At 36.4% G+C, this 27,415-nt stretch overlaps 1 protein-coding gene across 1 annotated transcript; it reads right to left on the bottom strand.

Moving 5' to 3' along the window:
- Window positions 1-3,048: 3,048 nt before the first annotated feature.
- LOC103881202 (olfactory receptor 4K14-like) lies at window positions 3,049-4,993 on the bottom strand. The gene is given in 2 exon segments (XM_021933349.2): window positions 3,049-4,747; window positions 4,749-4,993. Coding segments are annotated over 2 exon segments (939 nt in total). The 5' UTR covers window positions 4,839-4,993; the 3' UTR covers window positions 3,049-3,898.
- Between the last annotated feature and the right edge of the window lie 22,422 nt (window positions 4,994-27,415).

Below are 27,415 nucleotides of genomic sequence, written 5' to 3'. Positions count from 1 at the left end.
ATTTGACTTAGATACGGTCATACTCTTCAAGCCAGGAAATTGAGATACAAGAACAGCATTCTGTCATCAAGTGAAAATGACATATAAGACATCACATTTAGCAGGTCCAGGGCCATACATGAGTTGCATTAGCTTATGGCTCAACACCTTCAACAACTGCTCCTACTGAATTGCCTTCTCTCCCTCCATGCACACCTGTGGCTACGTGGAGATTTCCTTATAACCGAGGGATTGAAAATAAAAACTTTGGCTTGAAGCTACAGATGGTTTTTATATAATATGTTGGCAGTAATTAGAAGTGAAGATCTGCAGCTTTACAGTTCCAGTTAGGTGTTTATGTCCAAGTATTAATATAGTTAGTATTATGGTTGTGGTCCTATAGACATTGGTAAGGAGAAATTCTATATCTGGGAAGAAATCAAGGTACTGCATTTGGTTGCTACCCTGGTTTGGCTAGAAAGTAAGCATGGATCTATACTGATTCATGGACAGTTGATAACAGTTTGTTTAGATGGTCATGGCTTAAAACAAACAGAATTGGAAAATTGGTGACAAAGAAAGAAGCCAAGGAAAGAATTATGGTGACAGACCTCTCACACTGAGCACAGATTGTCAAATATGTGTCTCATTTGAATGCTTACCAAGGGATGTCTACTGGAGAGAAAGCTTTATTAATAAGGTATATAAATCACAAGTCCTTTGCTTGTTAGCCTATTTTTTCAGCCACTCCAATGCTTACTCAATGGACCCCTATATAGGGAACACATGATCAGGGTCTGAGGCTATATGCTGCAAAACCACAGGGAATTCCTCAAAGGATTATCTGGCTGTCAATGCTGAAGAGCCTCTTTAATACTGAGCCACTGATATTACACGATATTCTGTGGGGATCTACTTGCCACTTAGAGGCAGGTTTATAGTATTAGAATCCTTCTGTCATGGAATATGTACAATTTCTGCCTCATTGGAATAAACATGTATTCTGGATATGCATATTCTTCCTAACCATAATACTTGAGGTTGCATCACCATCTATGGATTTAAGACCATATCCACCATAATGGTATTCTGTACAAAATTGCTGCTGTTCAAGAAATTTATTTTACAGCAACACAGATGAAGCAATGGGCTCATGACCATAGGATTCACTGGTCTTAACACATACATGATTACGCATAACCAGAAGGTGTAATAGAATAGTGGAATAGTGCATATTGAAGACTCCTATGTGGCTCTTATGGGAGACAAGGTCTTCATTCCCTGGATTTGGAATTGAAGATGTGACAGTAGGAGTAGCTTCTCTCACTGTTGTACCGACTTACCCTCCAAAGTTTTGCTTTCCTTTTCCACAGCTTTAAACCCTGTTGGGTTGCAGGTATTTGTTCCTAAGGAAGATATGTTTCCACCAGAGTAGAAAACAGTATTTTCATGAAATTGAAAATTAAGGCTGGCTTTGGCAATTTGAGTTAGTATTTGTAAAGATGATTCTCAAAGAAAGCAGAGGGAATTAATGTATACATAATTTGCTCAGATAGCATAGTAAAAAGTGTCTAAAATATTTGAGCTGAGAGCATTTACTACTGGGATTTTATCATGACAAATTATGTTACAAAGACAATATAAAGTGTATTTTTCATTCTTATATGCTTTCAGAATTTTCAAAAAATTTGTACAAATAGTACTTAACTATAAAATTTACCTTGTAAGGAAATATGGAGTTATAAAGATATTTGGCACTCTTGGTAGGAAAAAAGTTGCTTAAAATGTAGACTGATGAAAATGCAATGATTGAGTGAATATCTACTTGGGTATGAATTGAGGCTTTAACTGCAATAGAGGTATACTTGACTGCTAGTGCTTTAATACTATCAGTATGCAGGCATGTACTTAGAAGGTGTATCATTTGTTTACAATATACACTACTTGATCACAACTAGATTGCAAATTATGTTATTTACAATAATTTTTTTTAATTCAATAGAAATGTTCCTTTTAAAATTCTTGATACGAATTACTCTTTCACTTATTTTGTAAGAAACAAATTTTCGATTCCATTGTGCTGTGCCAAATGATAAATAAACACTTGTGGAAATCAACTTGATCTCTAAATACTTTAAGAAAAACAAGACTGTGTTACCTTGAAAAAATTTAATTCCTATTTCTGAGTCTTGTTTGCTTATTCACAATTTGAGGATAATACTAAAGGCGTTTAAGGTAACACCCATAACGTGATGGCATAGACTAGGCAGTCAAGGATAATTGCATTATTTTTGTTCTGCCAGTTGTTTTATTCCACTTCCACATTAAAATAAATTAAAACTACAGATGCATCATTTTTATTTTAAGATTTTTATTGTTTATTCTTACAACTGAATTTCAATCCACTTAATTTATAATTCTGGAAAAACAAAAGAAATATTTATTATTTAAAACTTTTCCCATTCTGTAGGTTGCCTGTTCACTCTGATGGTAGTTTCTTTTGCTGTGCAGAAGCTTTTTAGTTTAATTAGATCCCATTTGTCAATTTTGGCTTTTGCTGCAGTTGCTTTTGGTGTTTTAGACATGAAGTCTTTGCCCATGCCTATGTCCTGAATGGTACTACCTAGGTAGGGACATGGATGCAGCTGGAAACCATCATTCTTAGCAAACTATCACAAGAACAGAAAACCAAACACCACATGTTCTCACTCACAGGTGGGAACTGAACAATGAGATCACCTGGACTCGGGAAGGGGGACATCACACACCGGGGCCTATCATGGGGAGGGGGCAGCGGGGAGGGATTGCATTGGGAGTTATACCTGATGTAAATGACGAGTTGTTGGGTGCTGATGAGTTGATGGGTGCAGCACAGCAACATGGCACAAGTATACATATGTAACAAACCTGCACGTTATGCACATGTACCCTAGAACTTAAAGTATAATAATAATAAAAAAATAAAAAATAAAAAAATAAAACTTTTAGGATAATTTTTAAATACCAAAAAGCTTATTTATATGTAAAATATAAATTTTATATTTATATTTACTATAACAAATAAATGTCATAGATACTTTAATTAAAGTTGGCTTCTAATGATTTATTAAAATTTTTAAGTACCTATTATATATTAACCATTATACTATTACAGTTTCAATAATTACAGTTTCAATAAATAATGTAAGGCATGGTCCCTGCCTCATGGAGATTACGTTTCAAGAATTTTACAAAAGTGGTTAATAATTTAAAGCACAAATGTCAGTATTTGAGACTGAGATAACTAAGGGAAATATCAATAGAATTTATTTTATTTTCTTTTAAGATTGTTATTGAGTGAATAAAAACTTAAGCAGAGAGTAACCTCACTGATATTCCTTATGTACTCTACCACTTTCATTTTATTATCTCTATGGTTTTCTCCTACTTTTTACCATTAGTAGTTGGGTATGAAGCTAGATTAAGAAAAATTATAACAATATTTTGCTTTTTGACAAAAGGTAAGTAAAGTTTAGAATAAGGTATCAATGTTACAGAAACACTTTTGTTTTTGTATTTTTTTTCCAATGGGGTTAAGAGAAAATTCAGAAGAAAGTCATTAAGATGCAATCCATCAGAATGGATGTATGGCTTTGTGAAATAACTTAGAGCATTTTGCTTAATGTAGTTAAAGGCATAGGAAGATTGATTGGATAATTCCCCCATAACAAAAGATCTGTAGTGTCTGGGTTTTAGAAAAAGATTTCCTGGTGTTTGCTGGTTGATTAGGAAATATTGAAATTCTCCTAACTTTATTAACTCTATTCCTGTGTCTGAAGCCAGGACTAACATATAGATAAGCTAAATGCTCTGAATTCTCAACCTATTTTTCAATGACAATATAGTCAATTTGAAGTACTCCCATTGAGGCTTGTGGGCATTAAATATTTACCTTGGAATCTATGTAATAGCTTCTAAACCTCTTCATAGCATTTTTCATCTCCTTATTTCTCAGGGTATAAATGGCTGGATTTAGGAGAGGGGTAATAACAGAGTAGAACACAGCAAGAAATTTGTCCACCCAGGTGATGCTGAGTGGCCACACATAGATGAAGATGCAGGGCCCAAAGAAAAGCACCACCACTGTGATGTGGGCAGTGCAGGTAGAGAGTGCCTTAGAAGCCCCAGTTTTAGAGCCTCGATGGACAGTGAGAAGAATATATGAGTAGGAGGTCAGCAAGAGAATAAAGCAAGTCATGGCCAGAATTCCACTGTCACCATTCATTAACATTTCCAAGTTAGAGGAATCCACACAGGCTAGCTTGATTACCAGTGGTATATCACAGAAGAAGCTGTCTATTTCCCTGGGGCCACAGAATGGCAGCTGAACAATCACAACCATTTGACTCATGGCATGCACAAAGCCAATAGTCCAGGAAGTCAACACCAGTCCAATACACCTTTGCAGGCTCATAATGGTGGAGTAGTGGAGTGGTTTGCAGATTGCCACATAGCGATCATAGGCCATTATCACCAGTAGCACCATCTCACCTCCTCCAACAAAATGCACAAAAATGATCTGGGACATGCAGCCTCCAAAGGAAATGGTCTTTTCCACCCTGAGAAAGTCTGTAATCATCTTAGGAGTGGTGATGGAGGAAAGCCACATATCAACAAAGGACAGGTTGGCCAATAAGAAGTACATTGGTGAATGGAGATGCGAATCACTGATGATTAAGATCATAATGACAGTATTTCCAGATACAATGATCAGGTAAAGCAAAAAAAAATATTATTAAGAGTATAACCTGAATATTCCATGAATGGCAAAGTCCCAGAAGCACAAATTCTGAAATTACAGACTGATTTCTATTATCCATTTTATTCAGTGTGAACCTAGAGAGAACAGATGATCAGTTAGTATGATGAAGAGTACTTAGTTTTTAGAATTTGGTGTTCATATTAAAATTTAGATCTATATCTGATAGCAAAAAGTATAATTGTGAAGATAAATCCTGGCCTAATATACATAGTATTATTCCCAAAAGAGAAGCTGTCTACAATTGGCTTTCTAAGAGACAAAGCCTGAGATGAGATTGTTATGAAAATGATTTATTGAGTTTATTGAGAAGGTAGTTCTCACAAGAAGAAGATCAAGAAAGCAGGATAGCAAATTGAAAGGCTAAAAAGATTGTGGTGTCCCCAGAAACTAGCGATTCCTCTAGTTCAGAAAGAAGAATCTAATGGGGCACCACCGCCAACCATTATACTAGTAACTAAAACTTAAGTTATACACTTAGAAAGATGATGGTGAAGGGACGTTGGAATTCAGTACAAATTACATAATACAACATTATAGTTTCTCTGTATCATTTATATAAGGCATCATAAAACTAATTTTTTAGCTTATCACTCTAAAATATATGTTGAGACAATCTCTTAGATAGAAGCTACATAGAAGGTCATATCTTGCATGATAATATTTTTATTATACTTTAAGCTCTGGGATACATGTGCAGAACATGCAGGTTTGTTACATAGGTATACACGTGCCATGGTGGTTTGTTGCACCCATCAACTCGTCATCTACCTTAGGTATTTCTCCTAATGTTATCCCTCCCCTAGCGCCTAACCCCCTGACAGGTTCTGTTGTGTGATGTTCCCCTCCCTGTGTCCATGTATTCTCATTGTTCAACTCCCACTTATGAGTGAGAACATTGCATGATAATTTAAATACAAAACCAGGCACATAACTTATCATTAATTAAAATCTACAATTAAATAAAATTTACCTAGTAAACAAAATAGATTACGAAAAATCTGTGAAGAGTCATGTAAAAATGAGACTAGCCAAAGTGGAAGGCCACTAGATTCATATTCTGAACTTAACTCTGAATGGAAGCTCCTTATAACTCTATCATCACCCAGTATGAACATCAAATTGAACAAATATCCACACATGAGAACATCTTTACAAGAGATAAACAAGCCAGGTGAGATATCACAGTTTCTAGTTTTAGCTTCTTAACAAGAAAAGATGCATTAAAGAAGGTAGGAACAAGAATCTTGCATTGCCTACATTACCTCTCCTCCAACCTCAAGCAGTGCAGCATGGAAAGATAATCTGTCCATTTAGAAGAAGAAGCTGAAGTTTGCAGGGGATTTTGCCTTGGAACTCATTACCAGTGACAGTCAGCTTAAACCTGCCTAAGCCAGACAGGAATCCACCACCATACAAGTTTCAACCTAGCTTCACTGCTGAAGGACTAACGTGGATTCATACCATGAGTAAATTTCAATGGCAGGCAGGTCCTTGTGACTGCAACCCTCGGACAAACCTCAATATGCTGCCCTGGAAAGCTGTGGGCATTAGGTGCAACTCAGTGAAACATCAGTTGTGATAGTCATTGGATTGTCTGCATCCAGGCAGTGCAGTGGGGAAAGACTTCTTTTACTTTGGGGAATAAGAGGAAGTATGCAGAGGACTTTGCCTTGGAACTCAGCACCAGCTTCACCACAGTAAATCATATCACTGGGAAGAAATCTGTGACTCTGATGGCAGGCTAGAATTTTCAGATAGAACTTTTAGACCCACCCTGGACCAGAAAAAAAAAATCTTCAGCCCAGTTGGGATGGACCTAAGTACCAACCAGCTTCACCACCAGCCTGCAAAGTGGCCTCAGGCTCTGAATAAGTATCAGGGGCAGTCAGGCAGCAATGGCTGCAGACCTCAGGTAAACCCCAGTACTGTTCTAGTCTGGAAGACTGTGGGATTCAGGTGCAACTTAGCATGGTGCTAGCTGACTTGATGAGCAAAATTTAAAAAATGATGAGCTTGAAGACAAGCTATTTGAAAATACATAGTCAGAAAAGAAAAAAGAAAGAATGAAAACAATCAAAAAACACTTACAAAATCTATGATATAGCATCAAAAGAGCAAATATAAGAATAATTGGCCTTTAAGGGAGGGTAGAGAAAGAGAAGGTATAGGAGGATTATGCAAAGAAATAATATCAGAAAACTTTTCAAACCTAGAGAAAGATGTAAATATCCAAGTACAGGAATGTTTAAGATTATCAAGAAGATCAATCAAGTAAGACTCCCAGGGCATATAATAAATTCTCAAAGATGAATACAAAGAAAGGATTTTAAAAGCAACAAGAGAAAAGAAGCAAATAACATATAAAGGTGTTTTGATATGTCTGGCAGCAGAATTCTTAGCAGAAATCTTACAAGGCAGGAGGGAATGAGATGACGTATTTATAATGCTGACAGAAAAAAAAAAAAATCTGTCAGTCAGCTGAGAGTGCTGTACCCAGCAAAGCAATACTTCAAACATGATGGAGAGACATTTCTCAGACAAAAAACAGTTGAGGAACTTTTTTCAACACCAGACATGTCTTACAAGAAATTCTAAAGGGAGTTCTTCAGTATGAAAGAAAAGAATGCTAGAGTTCATAAAAAATCTGAAGGTATAAAAGTAATAATAAAAATAAGTACAACGATAAGTTTAGAGTACTCTAATATTGTAATTGTGTGTAAACCATTGATGTCCTTAGCATATAGCCTAAAAGACAAAACTGTTAAAGTAACAATAACTACAAAAATTTGTTAAGATATAGGTAACATAAAAAGATGTAAATTGAGGGCCCTTTCCAAGATGGCCAAATAGGAACAGCTCCAGTCTGTAGCTCCCAGTGTGATTGATGTAGAAGACGGGTGATTTCTGCATTTCCAACTGAGGTACCTGGTTCATCTCACTGGGACTGTTGGACGGGGGTGGTGCCCACGGAGGATGAGCCAAAGCAGGGCGGGGCATTGCCTCACCCAGGAAGTGCAAGGGGTGGGGGAATTTCCCTTTCCTAGCCAAGGGAAGCCATGACAGACTGTACTGGGAAAATCAGTACACTCTCACCTTAATACTGTGCTTTTCCAATGGTCTTAGCAAATGGCACACCAGGAGATTATATCCTGCGCCTGGCTCAGTGGGTCCCACGCCCAGGGAGCCTTGCTCACTGCTAGCGCAGCAGTCTGAGATCGAACTGCTAGGCAGCAGCCTGACTGGGGGAGAGTCATCGCCTTTGCTGAGGCTTGAGTAGGTAAACAATGTGGCCAGGAAGCTCAAACTGGGTGGAACCCACCGCAGCTCAAGGAAGCCTGCCTGCCACTGTAGACTCCACCACTGGAAGCAGGGCATAGCTGAACAAAAGGCAGCAGAAACTTCTGCAGACTTAAACATCCTTGTCTAACAGCTCTGAAGAGACCAGTGGTTCTCCCAACACAGTGTTTGAGCTCTGAGAACAGACAGACTGCCTGTTCAAGTGGATGCCTGACCCCTGTGTAGCCTAACTTGTCAGTCGGCTCCCAGTAGGGGCCGACTGACACCTCAGATGACTGAGTGCCCCTCTGAGACAAAACTTCCAGAGGAAGGATCAGGCAGCAATATTTCCTGTTCTGCAGCTACCGCTGGTAATACCCAAACAAACAGAGTCTGGAGTGGACCTCCAGCAAACTCCAACAGACCTGCAGCTGAGGGATCTGACTGTTAGAAGGAAAACTAACAAACAGAAAGGAATAGCATCAACATCAAAAAAAAGGACATCCACACCAAAACCCCATCTGTAGGTCGCCATTATCAAAGACCAAAGGTAGATAAAACCACAAAGATGGGGAGAAACCACAGCAGGAAAGTTGAAAATTCTAAAAACCAGAGTGACTCTTTTCCAAAGGATTGGAGTTCCTAACCAGCAACAGTACAAACCTGAATGGAGAATGACTTTGATGAGTTGACAGAAGTAGGCTTCAGAAGGTCAGTAATAACAAACATCTCCAAGCTAAAGGAGGATGTTTGAACCCATCACAAGAAAGCTAAAAACCTTGAAAAAAGATTAGACAAATGACTAACTAGAATAAACAGTGTAGAGAAGACCTTAAATTACCTGATGGAGCTGAAAGCCATGGCATGGGAACTACGTGATGCATGCAGGAACTTCAGTAGCCAATTCGATCAAGTTGAAGAAAGAGTATCAGTGATTGAAGATCAAATTAATGAAGTGAAATAAGAAGATAAGTTTAGAGAAAGAAGAGTAAAAAGAAAGGAACAAAGGCTCTAAGAAATATGGGACTGTGTGAAAAGACCAAATCAACGTCTGATTACTGTACCTGAAAGTGATGGTGAGAATGGAACCAACCTGGAAAACACTCTTCCAGATATTATCCAGGAGAACTTCCCCAATGTAGCAAGGCAGGCCAGCATTCAAATTCAGGAAATACAGAGAACAACACAAAGATACTCCTCGAGAAGAGCAACCCCAAGACACGTAATTATCAGGTTCACCAAGGTTGAAATGTAGGAAAAAATATTAAGGGCAGCCAGAGAGAAAGATTGGGTTACCCACAAAGAGAAACCCATCAGACTAACAGCAGATCTCTCGGCAGAAACTCTACAAGCCAGAAGAGAGTGGGGGCCAATATTCAACATTCTTGAAGAAAAGAATTTTCAACCCAGAATTTCATATCCAGCCAAACTAAGTTTCATAAGTGAAGGAAAAATAAAATCCTTTACAGAGAAGCAAATGCTGAGAGATTTTGTCAGCACCAGGCCTGCCTTACAAGAGCTCCTGAAGGAAGCACTAAACATGGAAAGGAACAACCAGTACCAGCCACTGCAAAAACATGCCAAATTGGAAAGACCATCAATGCTAGCAAGAAACTGCATCAACTAACGGGCAAAGTAACCAGCTAACATCATAATGACAGGATCAAATCCACATATAACAATATTAACCTTAAATGTAAATGGGCTAAATGCCCCAATTAAAAGACACAGGCTGGCAAATTGGATTGAGTCAACACCCCCATCAGTGTGCTGTGTTCAGGAGACCCATCTCATGGAGAGACACACATACGCTCAAAATAAAGGAATGGAGAAAGATCTACCAAGCAAATGAAAACCAAAAAAAAAAAAAAAAAAAAAAAAGCAGGGGTTGCAGTCCTAGTCTCTGATAAAACAGCCTTTAAACCAACAAAGATCAAAAGACATAAAGAAGGCCATTACATAATGGTAAAGGTATCAACTCAACAAGAGGAGCTAACTATCCTAAATATATATGCACCCGATACAGGAGCACCCAGATTCATAAAGCAAGTCCTTCGAGACCTCCAAAGATACTTAGACTCCCACACAATAATAATAGGAGACTTTAACACCTCACTGTCAATATTAGACAGATCAATGAGTCAGAAAGTTAACAAAGATATCCAGGACTTGAACAGCTCTGCACCAAGAAGACCTAAGACATCTACAGAACTCTCCATCCCAAATCAACAGAATATACATTCTTCTTAGCACCACATCACAATTATTCCAAAATTGACCATATAGTTGGAAGTAATGCACTTCTCAACAAATATAAAAGAGCAGAAATCACAATAAACTGTCTCTCACACCACAGTGCAATCAAATTAGAAGTCAGGATTAAGAAACTCACTCAAAACTGCACAACCACATGGAAACTGAACCTGCTCCTGAATGACTACTAGGTAAATAACAAAATGAAGGCAGAAATAAAGATGTTCTTTGAAATAAATGAGAACAAAGACACAAGATTCCAGAATCTCTGGGACACATTTAAAGCAGTATGTAGAGGGAAATTTATAGCACTAAATACCCACAAGAGAAAGCAGAAAAGATCTAAAATTGACACCCTAATATCACAATTAAAAGAACTAGAGAAGCAAGAGCAAACACATTCAAAAGCTAGCAGAAGGCAAGAAATGACTAAGATCAGAGCAGAATTGAAGGAGATAGAAACACAAAAAGCCCTTCAAAAAAATCAATGAATCCAGGAGCCGGTTTTTTGAAAAGATCAACAAAATAGATCGTCTGCTAGCAAGACTAATAAAGAAGAAAAGAGAGAAGAATCAAATAGACACAATAAAAATGGTAACAAGATATCACCACTGATCCCACAGAAATACAAACTACCATCAGATAATACTATAAACACCTCTACACAAATAAACTAGAAAATCTAGAAGAAATGGATAAGTTCCTGGACACATATACCCTCCCAAGACTAAACCAGGAAGAAGCTGAATCCCTGAATAGACCAATAACAGGCTCTGAAATTGAGGCAATAATTAATAGCCTACCAACCAAAAAAAAGTCCAGGACCAGACGGATTCACAGCCGAATTCTACCAGAGGTACAAAGAGGAGTTGTTACCATTCCTTCTGAAACTATTTCAATCAATAGAAAAAGAGGGAATCCTCCCTAACTCATTTTATGAGGCCAGCATCATCCTGATACCAAAGCCTGGCAGAGACACAAGAAAATAAAGAGTATTTAGACCAATATCCCTGGTGAACATTTATGCGAAAATCCTCAATAAAATACTGGCAAACTGAATCCAGCAACACCTCAAAAAGCTTATCCACCAAGAACAAGTTGGCTTTATCCTTGTGATGCAAGGCTGGTTCAACATACGTAAATCAATAAACGTAATCCATCACATAAACAGAACCAAAGACAAAAATCACATGATTATTTCAATAGATGCAGAGAAGGGCTTTGACAAAATTCAACAGCCCTTCATGCTAAAAACTCTCAATAAACTAGGTGTTGATGGAACGTATCTCAAAATAATAAGAGCTGTTTATGATAAACCCACAGCCAAATATCATACTGAAAGGGCAAAACCTGGAAGCATTCCCTTTGAAAAGTGGCACAAGACAGGGATGCCCTCTATCACCACTCCTATTCAACACAGTGTTGGAAATTCTGACCAGGGCAACCAGGCAAGAGAAAGAAATAAAGGGTATTCAATTAGGAAAAGAGGAAATAAAATTGTCTCTGTTTGCAGATGACATGATTGTATATTTAGAAAACCCCATCGTCTCAGCCCAAAATCTCCTTAAGCTGATAAGCAACTTCAGCAAAGTCTCAGGATACAAAATCAATATGCAAAAATCACAAGCATTCCTATACACCAATAACAGACAAACAGAGAGCCAAATCATGAGTGAACTCCCGTTCACAATTGCTACAAAGGGAATAAAATACCTAGGAATCCAACTTACAAGGGATGTAAAGGACCTCTTCAAGGAGAACTACAAATCACTGCTCAATGAAATAAAAGAGGACACAAACAAATGGAAGAACATACCATGCTCATGGATAGGAAGAATCAATATCGTGAAAATGGCCACTCTCCCCAAGGTTATTTATAGATTCAACGTCATCCCCATCAAGCTACCAATTACTTTCTTCACAGAATTGGAATAAAACTAAAGTTCATATGGAACCAAAAAAGAGCCCACATTGCCAAGACAATCCTAAGCAAAAATAACAAAGCTCAAATTCATGTCCTTTGCAGGGGCATAGATGAAACTGGAAACCATAAATTTCAGCAAACTATCACAAGGACAGAAAACCAAACACCACATGTTCTCACTCATAGGTGGGAATTGAACAATGAGCTTTGACATAGGGGAACATCACACACTGGGGCCTGTCATGGGGTCGGGGGATGTGGCAGGGAAAGCATTAGGAGAAATACCTAATGTAAATAACGACTTAATTAGTGCAGCAAACCAACATGTCACATGTATACATATGTAACAAACCTGCACGTTGTGCACATGTACCCTAGAACTTAACGTATAATAATAACAATAAAATATGTAAATTGAAACATCAACAAGTAAAAATGTGGGGGCATGGAGCCAAAGTGTAGAGATTTTTGTTTATCATTTTCTTTGTGATCTAAGTTGTTATCAGTTTCAAGTTACTGTAATTACAAGATACTGTAATTACTGATACAAATTACTGTTACTGTAATTACAAGATAATAACTATAAGATACTTTTTGTATGCCTCATGGTAACAAGAAAAGAAAAGCCTATAATAAACTAACAATAGAAAAGCAAGAGTTCAAAGCATACAACTAGAGAAAATTACTTAATCACAAAGGAAGACAGTAAGAAAGGAAGAAAGACAGGAGTTAAACAATTAGAAAACAAGTAACAACCTGGCAGTAGTAATTTCTTGCTTATCAATACAGCAGGAGGATATAACAATTGTAAATATATATGCACCTAACACTGGTGCACCTTAATATATAAATCAAATATTTACAACTTAAAAGGAGAGGTCAACTGCAATACTATAATAATAGGGGACTTCAACACCCAATTTTCAGCAATAAACAGATCACCCAGATAGGAAATCAACAAAGAAACATTAGAATTCAACTGCACTCTAGACCATATGGACCTCACAGATATTTACAGAACATTGTACCAAAGAAATGCAGATTAAACATTTTCCTCAATAGTATATGGAACATTCTCCAAAATAGACCATATTTTAGGCCACAACCAAGTTTTAACAAAGAAATCTACAGAACCAGTGCAATCCCTATTGAAATACTAATGACATTCTCCACAGAAATAGAAAAAAAAAAATCCTAAATTTGTATGGAAAGGCACATGACCCCAAATAGGCAAGGCAATATTGAACAAAAAGAACAAAGCTGGAAGCATCACACTACCTGACTTCATAATACATTATAAGATGTTGTAACCCAAGCAGCTTGGTACTGACATGAAAACAGACTCATAGACAAACAGAACAGAATACGGAACCCCATAAATAAACTCATGCTTTACAGTCAACTGATTTTTGACAAAGATCCCAAGAATACATTGGGGAAAGGACAGTCTCTTCAATAAATTGTACTGGGAAAACTGAATATCCACATACAGAAGAATGAAACTTGACCCCTATCTCTTACAATACACAAAACTCAACTCTAAATGGATTAAAACAATTAAATGTAAGACCTGAAACTGTGAAATTACTAGAAGAAAACATAGGAGAAATGCGATATGAAACTGAGCTTGGCAAGAATACTTTTGAATTAGACTTCAAAAGCATAGGCTACAAAAGCAAAAATAGACAAATGGGATTACATCAAACTAAAATTCTTCTGCGCAGCAAAGGAAACAAGCAACAGAGTGATGGGACAACCTACAGAATGGGAGAGAGTATTTGCCAACTATGCATTTGACAAGGGATTAGTAACCAGAATGTATAAAGAACTCAAACAATTCAACAGCAAACAAAGAATCTGATTTAAAAATGGACAAAAGACCTGAATAAACATTTATCAAAAGAAGATACACACGTGGCCAACAGATATATGAAAATATGCTTAGCATTACTAATTATGAAGAAAATACAAATCAAAATCACAATGTGATATCATCTAATCCCAGTTAGAATGGCTATCATCAAAAAGACAAAAAATAACACATGCTGATGTGGATGTGAGGAAAAGGGACTCGTTTGCACTGTTTATTGGTATGTAAATTACTGTGCAGCCATTATGGAAAACGGTATAGTGGTTTCCCAAAACATTAAAAATAGAACTACCACGTGATTCAACAATTCCATTACTGGGTATATATTTAAAGGAAATGAAATCAGTATGTCAAGGAGATAGCCACATTCTTATGTTTATTGCGGCACTACTCAAAATAGCCAAAGTACGAAATCAACTTAAATGCCCTCTACAGATGAATGGATAAAGACATTGTGGTACATACATAGAATAGAATACTATTCAGCCACAAAACAGAATAAAATTCTGTAATTTGCAGCAACAATAATGAATTAGGAGGACATTACATTAAGTGAAGTAAGCCAGCTACAGAAAGACAGCATCACATGGTCTCACTCATGTGGATTCTAAAAAAGTGAATTTAATAGAAGTAGAGTGTAGAATAGTGGTTACCAAATGCTGGAGATGGTACGAGGGAGGGGAAGATCGAGAGAGGTTGGTCAATGAATATAAAGTTATTGTTAAAAAAGAGTAAGTTTTCATGTTCTATTACACAGTAGGGTGACTATAGTTAATAGCAAGGTAGTGTATATTTCAAGATAGCCAGAAGTGACTTTTTTGGGTTTTTTTGAGATGGAGTCTTGCTCTTGTTGCACAGGCTGGAGGGCAATGGCACAATCTCAACTCACTGCAAACTCCACCTCCAGAGTTCAAGTGATTCTCATGCCTCAGCCTCTCAAGTAGCTGGGATTACAGGTGGCCCACCACCACACCTGGCTAATTTTTTTATTTTTAGTAGAGACATATTGGCCGGGCTGGTCTCGAACTCCTCACCTCAGGTGATCCACCTGCCTTGGCCTTCCAAAGTGCTGGAATTGTAGGCGTGAGCCATCGTGCCTGGCCCAGAAGTGAAGATTTTGAATGTTAATACCCCAAATAAATGATAAATGTTTAAAGTGATGTATATAGTAATTACCCTAATTTGATCATAATATGATGTATACATGCATTGAAACCTCACACTACACTCCATAAATATGCACAATTACTGTGTCAAGTATAAATAAAAACTAATAAAAAAATAAAAGCATTGAACTCCCTTTAAAAAAAAATTAACTTCAATTATATAAATGGATACTGGAAAATCTCTAGGCTTTAAGATATCACCATCTTCTGATCATCAAGGTTAGAAAAGTTATCTATTTTGGAACCGGGCATGATGGCTCACGTCTGCTATCCCAGCACTTTAGGAGGCCTAGGTGGGCAGAACACTTGAGGCCAGAAGTTTGAGACCAGTCCAGCCAACATGGTGAAAACCTGTCTGTACTTAAATAAATAAGTAAATAAATAAATAAATAAATAAGCCGGGCATGGTGGTGGGTGTCTGTAATCCCATCTACTCAGGAGGCTGAGGCAAGAGAATTGCTTGAATATAGGAGGCAGGTGGGGAGGCTGAGGCAGGAGAATTACTTGAACCTGGGAGCTGGAGGTTGCAGCTCACTGAGCTCATGCCTCTGCATTCCAGCCTGGGCAACAGAGTGAGACTCCATCTCGAAAAAATAGAAAAGGAAATGTTATCTATTTTTATCTACCTATCTATCTATTATCTATCTATCTATCATCTATATCTAATCTATTATTTATATTTTCTAAGGTAACAATTTTATGTATTATATCAACCTCTCTTGATCTTCCCCTCCCTCCTATCATCTCCAACCTTTGGTAACCACTATTCTATACTTCTATTAAATTCACTTATTTATTACCTTAGAAAATAAATATTTTATTTGTTTTTCAATACACATTTCCTTAGAGAACATGTATTTTAAATTACTTAAAGTAAAAAGTAAAGTACATAAAGTAAAAATTTCAATGATCACCAATTATTTACCTCCAAATACAATATTGATATTGCTTTTGTTTATTCTTAAGTAAACTTATAATTCTTCTCAAACTGGATATTGGAAAGATAATTGCCTAGTTCCCTTCTTCCTTTATTAATTCTCTCCCTTGGCATGTTTTCACTTTTTAAATTTTCATTTTTTATCCATTGAAATCTTCAAGGCAGTACCAGTGTGAGCAAGCAAACAATGAAAACCATTACCACATCGTAAGCATTATTTTCCCCTTTCCTTATAAGCATAGATTAAGTATAAAAATAATTCTCGTAAGGAAACTAGGTAAAGTATACATTTGTTGTGGAAAAGAAGATACATAAAAGCCTCAAATTACAAATAAGCATATTTTCCATAATAGAGATTTACCTAATTTCTAAAGATAATATTCTCATATTACACCCAGTAGAGTTATGTACCCAAGAAACTGCAACAATCTCACTTTGATTTTGAAACTTAATTTCCTATCAAGACGAAGTTATCCAGATAAGTTTTCAGTAGCTATTTCTATACCTGTTGGAATAAGTGACAGAGAATATAGCTAATTTCAAAGTAAAATGCTGATTTCAAAGTAAAATTTCAATTGTGTTTGAGAGAGGAATTTGCTAAAAGATGGATGTGTATATTCCTAGAAAAACAGTTTACCAAGAATAAATCAACTTTTTTATCATTTAAAAATTATGAATATTACATATTTATGGAGTACTTGTATTACTCAATTAATATTAGCCCTATATTTAAAATAATTAGTAGCATAGCCATAGACTTTTTAATCACTCAAACCTGATTCTGAAAACTTATTCTATTACTTCTTAACCTTGTGATCTTGATCTAAACCTATTTTCTGTTCCCATTTCCTTTTCTGTAAAAATAAGACAAATATTTTAATAGATGTCTTGCAAAGATACACAGAAAGCATTTAAACATTTCTGGTACTCTGTGAATGTTAATAAATATTAATTATTTCCCCTCTCTATTCTTTAAGGTGAATCTTAAAGGTGTAGAGTTTCCAGTGTTTTGGACATAACCACTACTTACATTTTCTCTAAGTTAACATACACATACTCAGCAACTCTATAGGATGCACAACGGCAAAAAACATAAGACATACCTCTTGCTTCTCAGGAACATAATGACTTTTTCACCATTCACTTTGCTCTTGCCCAGATGGGGTTATTAAGTTTCAAGGATGACCTACAAGAGGCAGTAGGACATTCTGTTAAAGCATCTTTGGAATTTGTGACTTTAACTCAGAGAGAATTTTCAGAAACTGGGGTAATAATAATTCTGGAATTTGTAAAATTGAAAAGTTAGGAACCGGAGACAAGTTAAATTACTCTTTTAAGAGGTGTAAAATATAGCAATATAATGTCCTTTGGGTTCAAAAGCTAGCCACAGAAAGATAAATACTGCATGATCTCACTTATGGGTTGAACCTAAAATGTCAGAAACATAGAAATATTTTAAGAATTATCTTAAGAAAGAGAGTCAGAGCAATGAGATGACTTAGCACAAATTTTCTCTACGATACTCTATTAGCCTTCTCTTAGGTGTGCTTGAGATGACGTCCTTCTTGGCTGAAGACAGTGTCTAGAACTGCTTTCCCTCTGCCTGAAATGTATTCATAATTTGAATGAATCCTTTGGGTGAAATTTCCCTATTCTATGTTGTGGACAGAAAAGGAATCATGGAGATAATTATCTCAGACATCGCTTGGGGACTTCTTTGTTAAAAGTTATACCAAATGTTGCATATGCCGGAAACCAGAACAGGGAGACAAGTAGAACATTATTTAAGTCAGCCCAGCATTAAAAATTAGTAAAGTTTTGAAATATACAATAAATTATTGTTAACTATAGTAATCCTATTGTGCTACTGAAGACTAGACCTTATTCCTTCTAATTGTATATTGTATTTTTGTACCCATTAACCATCATCTTCCTCTTTATCCTCCCATCTCCACCTCTCTTCCCAGCCTCTGGTATTCATTTTTCAACTCTACCTCTGTAAGAGGTTTTTTTTTTTGTAAGCTTCAACATGTTAGCCATAATGTGATGTTTATCTTTCTTTGCCTGGCTTATTTCACTTAACATAAAGTCTTTTTAGTTTCATCCATGTAGTTGCAGATAACTAAAAAATGGAATTAGAATGCTCCTAACACAAAGAAATGATAAATGCTTCATTACACACTGTATAGTTATATCAAAATATCACATGTATCTCACAAATACATAAAACTGTTATGTATTCATAATAGTTAAAAAAGAAAAAAGTAGTAAGGTTTAAAAAAATTCATTTGACCTATAAGCACTGAGGCAATGTCTTCTACAATCTTGATATGTAACTCTATCTATGCCATAAGATTCAATTAAGATTTTGTTTCAGTTGCAACAGAATTTGTATTCCCACTGGTGTAATGTATGACCACCAACAAACAATTATTATAGGGATGGAATGCCCTAATATATGTAAATGTTTTCTAAATAGGCAGATAATGGTCAGATGACTGATGTGTTTCCATATGTTCTATGATTGCTTGAGTTTCTCAGAGTTATGCACTGAATGTCAAGTTATTGATATATTTAGATCCAGGGGTCCCCAACCCCTGGGCCAGAGGCGGGTGCTAGTCTGTGGCTGGCCACACAGCAGGAGGTGAGCCACTGGGAGAGCAAGCACTACTGCCTGAGCTCCGCCTCCTGTCAGATCAGCTCTGCATTAGATTCTCATAGGAGTGTGAACCTTATTGTAAACCGCACATTCTAGGGATCTAGGTTTTGTGGTCCTTATGAAAATCTAATGCCTGATGGATCTGAGGTGAAACAATTTCATCCCAAAACCATCCCTCACTCCCATTCTGTGGAAAAGTTATCTTTCATGAAATCAGTCCCTGTTGCCTAAAATGTTGGGGACCGCTGTTGAGATCTTTAAACAAGAAAATAGATATCAGTTTAAAATATATTTATTTTGCCCTCTTAGTTTTTAAGACAACATTCTTGAAGTCCAATTGACATATAATAAACTATCCATATTTAATATGTTCAATTTAATATGTTTTGACATGTATATAACTATTAAAATATCATTGCAATCAAGATAGACATATGCCTCAGTCCCCAAAGTATCCTATTGTTCCTTGATAACCCCTTTTAATAATCCCGCCACACATCTTTCCTCCCAAACACTAAAATGTGTTCTATTACTAATTATTTGTTTGCATGTTTTATAGTTTTATGGCATGTAAAATCTAGTATTATGTACTCTTATTTTTATGGCTTCTTTTAATCAGCATACTTTTTTTGATATTTATCATACTGTTGTGTGTTAGAATGGTGCATTCCTTTTATTTCTCAGTGTTCCATATGTATATACTACAATTCAGTTATTGATTCATCTTTTGAGGGACATTTGGGTGGTTTCCAATCTTTGGCTACTACAAAAAAAGCTGTTATGTTTGTGTACAAATCTCTATGTCACTTGAATACTTTTAAATTTATTGAGACTTGTTTTATCTATGATAAAATATGGTCTAACTTGATAAATATTCTGTGTGTACTTGAAAAGGAGTATTCCAATGTTTCTAGTGAAAGTGTTTTATAGTGTCATTAACTTCTAATTGGTTCATGGTGTTCTCCAGGTCAACTACAACTCTGATAAATTTTTGATTACCACTTCTATTAATTAATGAGGGAGGTATATTGAAGTGTTTGATTACTTTTTTTTGGTAATCTGAGGGAGTTTATCACTACTTGATTCTCTTTATAAGAAAGTTAAACAAAGGATGATAATTAGCAACATTAGAAATAAAGCATGAAACTCACTGGAAAAGGTATGTAATCAACTTCAGATGACTCTAATACTGTAATGTGGATGCACACAACTATTTTAACTATAGTATATAAATTAAGAGAGAAAATAATTAAAAATATAGTTACACAATATGTTAATGGTTGCACAATTAAAAAAAGAGGTAAATTGTGACATCAATAACATAAAATTTGGGCTCAGAGAGAAGTATAGTAATAAATGACTACATTAGGAAAAATATGAATTCAAATAAACAACCTAACATTATGCCCAAAGGAACTAGAAAAAGAGCACACTGTGCCTAAAACTAGTAGAAAAAAGGGATAATAAAAATTAAAGCTAATTTAAATGAAATAGAGACTAGAAAGACAACAGAAAAAAATAAATGAAATTGAGGCTTTTTTTAAAAAAAAAGGGAAAAAGATTGAGAAACCTTTGGCGATACTAGCCAAGAAAAAAAAAAGTTGACTCTGAAGAATATAATTATAGTCAAAAGAGGCAACTTACTACTTATACTGCAGAAATACAAAGGATCATGAAAGACTGCTATAAGCAGTTACATTCCAACCAATTGGAGAGTCCAGAAGAAATGGATAAATTTCTAAGAAACATACAACTTGTGTTTAAAAATTTTCCCCCAAAACACTGACTAGAAGCATTTCCAGCATGCCTCATCCACTTATATGAACCAAAATGGGTTGTAGACAATCATATTTTTAATACATTATTCAAGGAGGAACATGAGAATTCAACAGGAAACTGAAAGGAAACTTTAAAATCTAGGAAACAGAAAACAAGCAGCCACGTTGCCAAGACGTGCTGGTTATGCTGGAGTAAATCCCAGTAAGTGAAAGAGTGAGTGAGTGCCTTTCTGTGGTCCACTTTCTTACCAGGTAATCATGCAATGTAGCCCATGGAAGAGCATTTTGACCCTCCCAAATCCTGAATCTAATTTAGGGAGCAACCAGGAGATTATAAGAAGAAACTGCTCTAGGAGGTGTCACATGACCTTTTTGGAACCTAAGTGGCTACCGTAAGATGCCATTCTTGACTCTAGCTTTTAGCAAACTGTGCAGGATCCTAGAAGCAGTGATGTCATTCCTAGCCAATAGGGAAAACAGGTATTGCTTGCAGAATCAGGGCTTGAAAAGGGAATGAGCTCCCACAACTCAGCCTGAGAAGTGAGCATGGTGTGGGCTCCAGCTGCTGGCACTGGAAGTGGGAACCCCAATCCCAGCATCACTGCCCCACCCACCCTTGAGACAGTGTGGGATTCAGATTCCTGGGTGTTCCACATCCCAGTATGCCACCCGGGAAACTGAAGCACTTTTCTTGGGGAGCATAGGTAGGACATAAATGTCCTACCAATACCATGCCGCTGACTCTTAACTGAAAGTGTCACCTACTTGCCTGGACCACTGCTAACACAAGAGCACAGAACTCAAAAACTTGAAGAGCATCTTGTGTCCACTGCTACTGCTATTGCCTAGGCCACACTGGCTGCCAAGGAAGTCAAGAGCCCACTCACCCACCCAATATACTGCTACTGCAACTGGCAGTCAAGAAATCCATCCAGAAGCTCAAGAATCAGCCTGCCTGCCACTGCCAAGCAGACACGAGGAAACATTGTCCGAGATAACAAGAATAGAGTCACTTAGCCCAACACCTTTACCACTGAAATCTGAAGATAGGGCCATGTGGCATTCCCGTCCCTAGCACACCTTCACCACAGCCCCACAAATCACTATACCATAATAAGCCAAGGAAAGCACACATACCACTAATGCTATTTATAGCCAAAGAAGTTATACAGAATATTCATTACTGTGCTAAGAAGCTAAACCAAATGCCCCTACCCAAGCAGCATCATAGTCATGTCTTCAAGAAAAAGGACCCTCCCCAATGAACGTAAATTTGAAAATAAGAAGTTACTGTCACTCCAGATGTGCAAAAATCAATGTAAAGTCACAAGAAACATTAAAAAGCAAGGTTATATGACACACTCAAAGGAACACAATAATTATCCAGCAATAGATTCTAGCCAAAGAGAAATTCTAGAAATACCATATCAAGAATTCAAAGTATTGATTTTAAAGAAACTCAGTGAGATGTAAGATAAATCTGAAAACCAATACAAAGAAATCAGAAAATGTATTTAGGAAATGAATGAGAAATTTAAAAAGATACATATTTTAAAAGGACATTGTGAAACAAAAAAATTTATTGAAGGACATACAAAATACACTTGAAAGCTTCAACAATAGGCTAGACCAACCAAGCAGAAGAAACAATTTTAGAACATGAGGATAGGTCTCTTGAAATAATTTAGTCAGACAAAAAAAAAAAAAAAAGAATAAAAAGAACAAACAAAGCCTTTGAGACATTTAGGACTACTTAAAGTAATATAGTATACAAATTATTGGTATTCTTGAGGAGGAAGAAAGATAAAAAGGCTTACAAAATGCAGTTTATAAAATAATAAATGAAAACTTCCCAAGTCTAGCAAGAGATTTAGACATCCAGATCCCAGAGTACCAACAAACTCCAGTGAATACATCATACACACACACACCCACACACACACACACACACACACACACTCACCATGTAATATAATCATCAGGCTGTCTAAACTCAAAATGAAAGAAAGAATTCTAAAATCAGCACTAGAAAAGCCTGTAGTCACTTAAAAAGGTAACCACATTAGACTAACAGCAATATTTTTCAGCAGAAACCTTACAGGTCAGAAGAGAATGAGATGGCATAACTAAAATGCTGAAAGGAAAAAAAGAAAACATGCTAGCCAAGAATTCTAAATACAACAAGATCAAGCTTCATAAATGAAGGAGAACTAAATTACTTCCCAGACAGGCAAATGATGAAGGAATCTGTCACCAGACTAGACCTACAAGAAATTCTTGAAGAAGTTCTAAACTTGGAAACAAAAGCACAATACTTTTCATCATGAAAACACATGAGAGTATAAAACTCTCAGGTCTTATAGAAAAAAATCACACAATGGAGAAAGAAAAAGGAATCAAATTCTATCAAACACAAGAAGAAATAATATTCATCCTCCTGAAGCTGTTCCAAAAAATTGAGGAGGAGGGAATTTTCCCTAATGCATTGTATCAGGCTAATATTACCCTGATACAAAGACCAGACAAGAACACAACAAAAGAAGAAACTACAGACCAGTATTGCTGATAAATTTATATGCAGAAATCCTCAACAAAATACTAACAAACTGAACTCAATGACACATCAAAAAGAGAATACACCATGATTTAGTGAGTTTATTTTGTTAGCGGAGATCAAAAATGATAGTAAATAAAATATATCTGATGTAATGAAAAGGAAAGAAAAACTGTCAACTGAGAATTCTACACATAGGAAAATGTTTTTTATAAATAATGACAAAGTAAAATATTTTCAGAAAGGATTTGTTTCCAGAAGATTTTTTACATTACAAATAATGGTAGTTTTTTGGACTAAAGGAAATGATGCCAAATGGAAAAACAAAACTGCAGGAAAATGGAGGAGAACCAGAAATTATAAAAATTGGGTTAAAATGATATATATTCTCAAAATTGTAATAAAACAATAAATTATGTGATTTACATAAATGTAAAAGTGAACTTTTTGAAAACAATAAAAGTAAGTGCAAATGTATAATCAAAATTGAAATATTCTCCTTTTTCAATTGTTTAGAAAATTAATTATAATATTCTCAGGTAAATTATAACAAATTCAGTGTGTATAAATAAAAGAACATACAAATAAAATAGAATAAAAGGAAAATTAAATAATAAAAAAGTCTATGCAAAAGTAAGAATAAAAGAAGTAATAAGAATTTTAAAAGATTTCAAAAACTGCCAAAATGATGTATTTAAATACAATAATATTCATAATTAAATTAAAGAGTCAGTACTCCAATTAAAAGGTATTTCACGACTAGATTTTTGAAAGATTATACAATATCCTTTTTAAAGGCATCTAGTTTTAAACAAGAATACAATAAGGGCCGGGCACTGTGGCTCATGGCTGTAATCCCAGCACTTTGGGAGGCTGGGGTGGATGGATCACGAGGTCAAGAAATCAAGACCATCTTGCCCAATATGGTGAAATCCCATCTCTACTAAAAATACAAAAAATTTTAGCTGGGCATGGTGGCACATACCCGTAGTCCCAGCTACTTGGGAGGCTGAGGTAAGAGAATTGCTTGAACCTGGGAGGCGGAAGTTGCAGTGAGCTGTGGTTATGCCACTGCACTCCAGCCTGGTGACAGAACAAGACTCCGTCTCAAAATAAATAAATAAATAAATAAATTGCTGGGTGTGGTGCCTTATGCATGTAGTCCTAGCTACTCAGCAGGCCGAGGTGGAGGATTGATTGCGCTCGGGAGACCAAGGCTGTAGTCGGCCATGATCATGTCACAGCACTCCAGCCTGGACCTGGGAAACAGAGTGGGACATATTTTGAAAAAAGATAAATAGAAAAGAAAAAGACCCACGATTCAGATGGTAAATTAAAGAGTGATGGATAAGTATAGGTGTCTATCTCAGTATTCTCTTCTCTCCCCACTCCATTCCCAAAAAAAGGAATACAATAAATTTTAAAGTAAAAGGATGAAATGAGAGATCAAATTCAATCACTATATAAAAGAAAATTTAGGTATTACTCAATTGTACAAAGGCCAACTCATTAGAAAGAAACACATATTCCACATTTATATGTAGCTAATAGCATCCAAAATATTTAAATTTTTTAACAGGATAGAACTACCGTTTGTCCAACAATCCCATACCTGGGTATCTACCCAAAGGAAAAGAAATCATTATATTAAAGATACCTTCACTTGTATGTTTATCACAATGCTATTCACAATATTAAAGATATGGAATTACTTAAATGTTCATCAATGGATGATTGGATAAACAAAATGTGATATATACTACTCAGCCATAACAAAAATATTTTTTTTGCAACAACATGGGTGGTACTGGAGGCCATTGTTGTAAGTGAAATAATAAGAAACAGTCAAATACTGCATGTTCTCACTTAAAGTGGGAGCTAAATAATCTGGACACATGGCATAAGATGTGGAATAACAGATATTGGCGATTTAGAAGAGTGGGAAGGTGGAAGGAGGGTGAGGGATGAGAAATGAGTACAATATACACTATTAAGGTGATAATTACACTGAAACCCAGATTTTCCCAGTAGGCAATATATTAATGTATCAAAACTGAACTTGTCCCCCTTAAATTTATACAAAACAATTTTGGCAGGTGATGTGGTTTGGCTCTGTGTCCCCACCCAAATCTCACCTTGAATCATGATCCCCATGTGTCAAGGCCGGGACTAGGTGGAGGTAATTGAATCATGGGGGAGGTTCCCCAATTCTGTTCTCATGATAGTGAGTGAGTCTCATGACATCTGATGGTTTTATAAGCATCTAGCATTTCCTGTGCTTGCACTCACTCCATCCTGCCACCCTGTGAAGAAGGTGCCCGTTTCTCCTTTACCTTCCACCATGATTGTAATTTTCTGGAGGCCTCCCCAGCCATGCTGAACACTGAGTCAGTTAAATCTCTTTCCTTTTACGGTATCCAGTGTTTGGTATTTATTCATAGCAACGTGAGACCAGACTAATACATTAAATTGGTACCAAGGTAGTGGGGTGCTATTATAAAGATACCCAAAAATGTGAAAATGACTTTGGAACTGGGTAACAGGCAGAGGGTGGAATAGTTTAGAGGGCTCAGAAGAAGACAGGAAAACGTGGGAAAGTGTGGAACTTTCTAGGGACTTAGAGGGCTCAGAAGACAGGAAGAAGTGGGAAAGTTCGGAACTTCCTAGAGACTTGTTGAATGGCTTTGACCAAAATGCTGATAGTGATATGGACAATAAAGCCCACGCTGAGGTGGTCTCAGATGGAGATGAGAAACTTCTTGGGAAATGGAGGAAAGGTGACGCTTGCTATACTTTAGCAAAGAGATTGGCAGCATTCTGCCCCAGCTTTAGAAATCTGTGAAACATTGAACTTGAGAGAGATGATTTAGGGTATCTGACAGAAGAAATTTCTGAGTGGCAAAGTGTTCAAGAGGAAGCAGAGCATAAAAGTTTGGAAAATTTGCAGCCTGATGATGTGATGGTAAAGAAGAACTCATTTTGTTTTTCTGGGGAGAAATTCAAGCCTGCTGCAGAAATTTGCATAAGTAACAAGGAACTTAATGTTAATCACCATAACAATGGGCAATATGTCTCCAGGGCATGTCAGGGACTTTCCCAGCAGCCCCTCTCATCACAGGCCCACAGACCTAGGAGGGAAAAATGATTTTATGGATGGGCCCAGGGCCCCCCTGCTCTATGCAGCCTCAGGACATGGTAAACCCATGACAAGAAGGTTTTTTGTACAAATTAGTACCAGGTATTAAGCCTACTACCCATTAGTTATTTTTCCCAGATCATATCCCTCTCCCAGTCTCCACACCCCATTAGGCCCGAGCATTTGTTGTTTCCCTATATATATCCATGTCTTCTCATTATTTAGCTCCCAATTATGAGTGAGAACACACGGTATTTTTTTTTCTGTTCTTTTGTTAGGTTGCTAAGAATAATGGCCTGCAGCACCATCCATGTTCCAAAAAGAATATGATTTTGTTCTTTTTTTATGCCTGCATAGTATTTCATGGTGTATATGTACTACATTTTCTTTATGCAGTCTACTGTTGATAGGCATTTAGGCTGATTTCATGTCTTTGCTATTGTGAATAGTGCTGCAATGAACATAAGTGTGAATGTGTCTTCATGACAGAATTATTTACATTTCTTTGGGTGTATACTCAGTAATGGGATTGCTAAGTGAAATGGTATTTCTGTTTTTAGGTCTTCGAGGAATCACCACACTGTTTTCCACAATAGTTGAACTAATTTACACTCCCACCAACATAGTATAAGTGTTCCTTTTTCTCTGCTTCCTCACCAGCATCTGTGATTTTTTGACTTTTTAATAACAGCCATTCTGACTGGTGTGAGATGGTCTCATCGTGATTTTGATTTGCATTTCTCCAATTATCAGTGATGTAGAACTTTTTTTCATATGCTTGTTGGTTGCATGTATGTCTTCTCTTGAGAAGCATCTGTTCATGTCCTTTGCTCATTTTTAATGGGTTTGTTTGCCCTTCTTGTAAATTTGTCTGATTTCCTTATAGATGCTGAATATTAGAACGTTAAAACCCAAAACTATAAAAACTCTGAAAGACAACCTAGGCAATACCATTCTGGACACTGGAATGGGTAAAGATTTCATGATGGAGATGCCAAAAGCAATTGCAACAAAAACAAAAATTGACAAATGATAGCTAATTAAATTAAAGAACTTCTACACAACAAAAGGAACTATCAGCA

This window comes from Papio anubis, chromosome 7, assembly GCF_008728515.1.
Source record: "Papio anubis isolate 15944 chromosome 7, Panubis1.0, whole genome shotgun sequence".
NCBI lineage: Eukaryota > Metazoa > Chordata > Mammalia > Primates > Cercopithecidae > Papio > Papio anubis.
The sequence above is the reverse complement of the archived record's forward strand: the minus strand, read 5'-3'. Positions and strand labels throughout refer to the sequence as shown.